This window comes from Populus euphratica, unplaced genomic scaffold (genome assembly GCF_000495115.2).
Source record: "Populus euphratica unplaced genomic scaffold, PopEup_1.0 scaffold46.1, whole genome shotgun sequence".
In the NCBI taxonomy this organism is placed as follows: domain Eukaryota; kingdom Viridiplantae; phylum Streptophyta; class Magnoliopsida; order Malpighiales; family Salicaceae; genus Populus; species Populus euphratica.
In genome coordinates this window covers 2,008,399-2,012,208 of record NW_011499852.1, presented here as the reverse complement: position 1 = coordinate 2,012,208, position 3,810 = coordinate 2,008,399, and the positions used below count along the sequence as shown (strand labels likewise).

At 38.0% G+C, this 3,810-nt stretch overlaps 1 protein-coding gene across 1 annotated transcript; it reads left to right on the top strand.

Annotated features, from left to right (window-relative positions):
• The first annotated feature begins 1,182 nt into the window (after positions 1–1,182).
• On the top strand, positions 1,183–3,584 carry LOC105121870 (U-box domain-containing protein 16-like). Its single transcript, XM_011020717.1, has one exon. It carries the CDS (start codon positions 1,410–1,412, stop codon positions 3,447–3,449), a length of 2,040 nt encoding a protein of 679 aa, XP_011019019.1. The 5' UTR covers positions 1,183–1,409; the 3' UTR covers positions 3,450–3,584.
• The last annotated feature ends 226 nt before the right edge of the window (positions 3,585–3,810 follow it).

Sequence of the window (3,810 nt, the reverse complement as noted above, 5' to 3'; positions counted from 1 at the left end):
CTGTAGCAGCTTGCTCATAACATATTGGCGTGCTCGTATTCTCAACTTGGCTACCCATTGGTCAGATAATCGAAGTTAATATTTATCTACTGCGCATTCTTTTAAACATTTATAACCTTATCTTTTAAAAAGAGAAAAAGAAACAAAAAGAAATGGAAAGAAACAGAGGAAAAGTGTCTTTAAATGCCCCAGCTGGCTATATATGCATGATAGAGGAGACCGATAATAATGCATTTTATTAGCGTATTGTTGATAGGTGACGACACAGATCCAGTCCCCAACTACCCCACACCAACATTACTTGCAACTTGTATAACATTATACATATAATTAATATCATATGATGAGTCAGTGCATACCAATCCATACGTTGAACAAAACACAGAATTTTATATCTAATGCACATGCCGGCGGCTACTACGGTAGGAATTTAATATTGATGGACTCTTCGTGGATGGCCGAGATGGTAAAATGAATTTGAACTAAGGTGTATGCTTTTTATATGGTTTTTAATTTGATTTTTTTCCCACTAATATATCGAGGTGTTTGAGAGTGTTTTTTAAAATTAATTTTTAAAAATATTATTATTTTTTTTATTTTTTTTAAATTAATATATTTTTAATATTTTTAAATTGGTTTAATATGTTAATTTTAAAAATAATTTTTTTAAATAAAAAAATATTATTTATATATTTTTTCAAATAAAAAATATTTTAGAATACAATCATGAATACACTTTCAAACACTTATATATACAAACCATTAAGTGTAAATTCTATTTGTAAACTTTGTTGGAGGTGTAGGTGTAGAGATCTAATTCAATGATCCTAATTGAATGATTTTAATATTAAATCCATTTAAGAGGATTAAAAGCATTAATTTAATAGTTTTTTAATTTAGATATATTTTTATTTAAGATATAGTTCAAACTCATTAATCAGCGAGCCTAACTCCCAAAAAAAAAATATTTGTTTTGTTTGGTGGACTCAATCCAAGGACACAGCCTTCCTTGATCAAGTTCAGTTTAATATGAACTCAAATCAAAACGGAAGTTGAAAATTCTTGTTAATTGCCTAGTAAACGGCCTGCCCAATCGAATACATTTTTTTTTTTATTAAAAAAAACAAGCAAAAGCAGTAAAAGGAAACACCTATTTGGCTAATATCCTTTGCAGTCTCAATCAACAGCCGACCTTTGCTTCGTTTGTTAGGTTATATTAAAAAAAATACTAAAAACAGAAGAAGAAGAACCCAACATTGTACGAAACAGCTTGTTTCAACTAACGAAACCAAACCAATAATCTCTTACAAATCTTCACCTTCAATCAAAAGCCAACAAAACTCTTATCATCATCTCTTACAATCATCTTTCTTTGTTTCTAAACAAAACTCCCTGTTATAATTCTTTCCATGGCAGTTTCTCCTCAAGTTTTCCCGCCAAGAAAACGGCGGCCGTCGGCTGGGGCATTCATACCACCAAGATTCTCCGACCAGAGACTTCTCCAAACTCTCCTTGAACTCTCCCAAGAAATCTCTTCTCTCAAACCTCTTCAATTCCTTCTAAAACGCAACTCTTCTTCAATCTTACGGAAGACGAAGATCCTTGCAATCTTATTCGAGGAACTCCTGAAAAACCCAAATCTGTTTTTATCTCCTACTCTCTTATGCTTGGAAGAAATGTACTTAGTTCTTCAAAGATTCAAGACTTTGCTTGAAGACTGCGTGAACGGAAGCAGGATGTGGCTATTGATGCAAAGCGATTCGGTTGCTAATAATTTCCTCGAGCTGACAGTAGAACTAGCAACCCTTTTGGATATCTTTCCTGTCAAGGAAGTCGAGATTAGCGAGGAAGTTGAAGAATTGTTTTTGTTGTTAAGAAAACAATGCTCTAAGGCTAAATCCTTTGTCGATAAAAGAGATTACAATTTGCGCCAAGACGTGTTAACAATGCTCGATCGGATTCAGAAAGAGATTGTCCCTGATCATTCAAAGCTAACAGAGATTTTTTATTTGTTGGGGTTTCGCAATTCCTTATCCTGCAAAGAAGAAATTGAAAATCTTGAAGATGAAGTTCAGAGCCAAAAAGATGAGAAATCGAAATCCGACTTGATTGCTTTGATAGGACTGGTTCGTTACGTGAAATGCGTGTTGTTTGAACCATCCACACCAGGCGCCGATTCCAGGAGTAAGAAATTAGCATCGGATGTCAACGTACCGGTGGATTTCCGGTGTCCGATAAGCCTGGATTTAATGAGGGATCCAGTTGTCGTGGCCACAGGTCAGACGTACGATCGTGAGAGTATTAATCTCTGGATTGAATCGGGGCACAACACTTGTCCGAAAACAGGCCAGGCCCTGGTCAACACCAACCTGATTCCTAACCGAGCTTTGAAGAATTTGATGGCCATGTGGTGCCGAGAGCAGAAAATACCGTTTGAAACCGCGGAAGGCAACAACAGAATAGACCGCGTTATAAAAAGCAAGGCGGCTCTTGAGGCCAACAAAATGACAGTTTCGTTTCTGGTTAACAAATTGTCGGCCTCACAGTCAATGGAAGCAGTTAACGGGGTTATTTACGAGCTTCGTGCACTCGCGAAGTCTAACTCGGATTCCCGAGCCTGCATCGCTGAAGCTGGAGCTATTCCCATGCTCGCACGATTTTTAGGTCCGCATATAGGTTCAGAGTTTCCAAATTTACAAGTTAATGCCGTTACTGCTATGCTAAACCTTTCCATTCTAGAAGCGAACAAAACAAAGATCATTGAAAACGGCAGAGCTCTCAACGGCGTTATCGAGGTGTTACGCACTGGTGCCACTTGGGAGGCTAAAGGGAATGCGGCAGCAACTATATTCAGCCTATCTGGCGTGCACTCGTATAGGAAAAGACTGGGGAGGAAGACGCGTGTCGTTAAAGGATTGGTGAATTTAGCGAAAAGCGGGCCCGCGAGTTCGAAGAGAGATGCATTGGTGGCTATTTTGAATTTGGCGGGAGATAGGGAGACAGTTGGGAGGTTAGTTAAGGAAGGGGTGGTGGATATGGTTAATGAAGTGATCAATGAGATGCCGGAAGAAGCCGCCGCGGTGCTCGAAATGGTGGTGAAGAGAGGAGGAATAGTGGCAGTAGCTGCTGCATATAATGCTATTAAGAAGTTGGGTGTGTTGATGAGGGAAGGAACGGATATAGTAAGAGAGAGCGCTGCGGCAACACTTGTTACCATCTGTCGTAAAGGTGGGGCAGACACGATAGCAGAGCTGGCGTCCATCATGGGAATCGAGAGAATTATATGGGAATTATTGGCATCAGGAACAATGAGAGCAAGAAGAAAGGCTTCCATTTTGTTGAGGATTCTTAGAAGATGGGCAGCTGGTTTGGATGTTGAATTTTTTTACGGGCATAGTACTGTTGCAACTGTGAGTAGCGCATCATCAACAGTGGTGTTACCAGCTTAACACATTTACGTTTGTTATTTGCTTCTTAATTGTAAATAAATCTCAGGAATTTGTAAAAAAAATTCTTCTTTAAAGTGACAGTGTGTGTATTTTCTTCATCGGTTCCTCATTTCAGCTCGAAGCCAATTTTTTCTACCTTATTGCGAATAAGATTCATTGAGAATTTCGGTTTCTTTTATTTCTGGTGTCTCAATTATATATTAATGAACAAGCCCAAGTTTTGCATCTGTTGTAGGAGAAACTAAACAAGTTTGACGCTTTCCGAGAGAAACTTGAACTTGAGATCAAATCAAGCTGTAGAGAAAACCCAGAATGTGAAAGCCAAATGAGACCACTACTGTTTTTTGAATTTCAACATTTC

Bases quoted from the DNA above. Each gene is read 5' to 3' on its own strand.
- LOC105121870 (XM_011020717.1), top strand. From the start codon at position 1,410: ATGGCAGTTTCTCCTCAAGTTTTCCCGCCAAGAAAACGGCGGCCGTCG.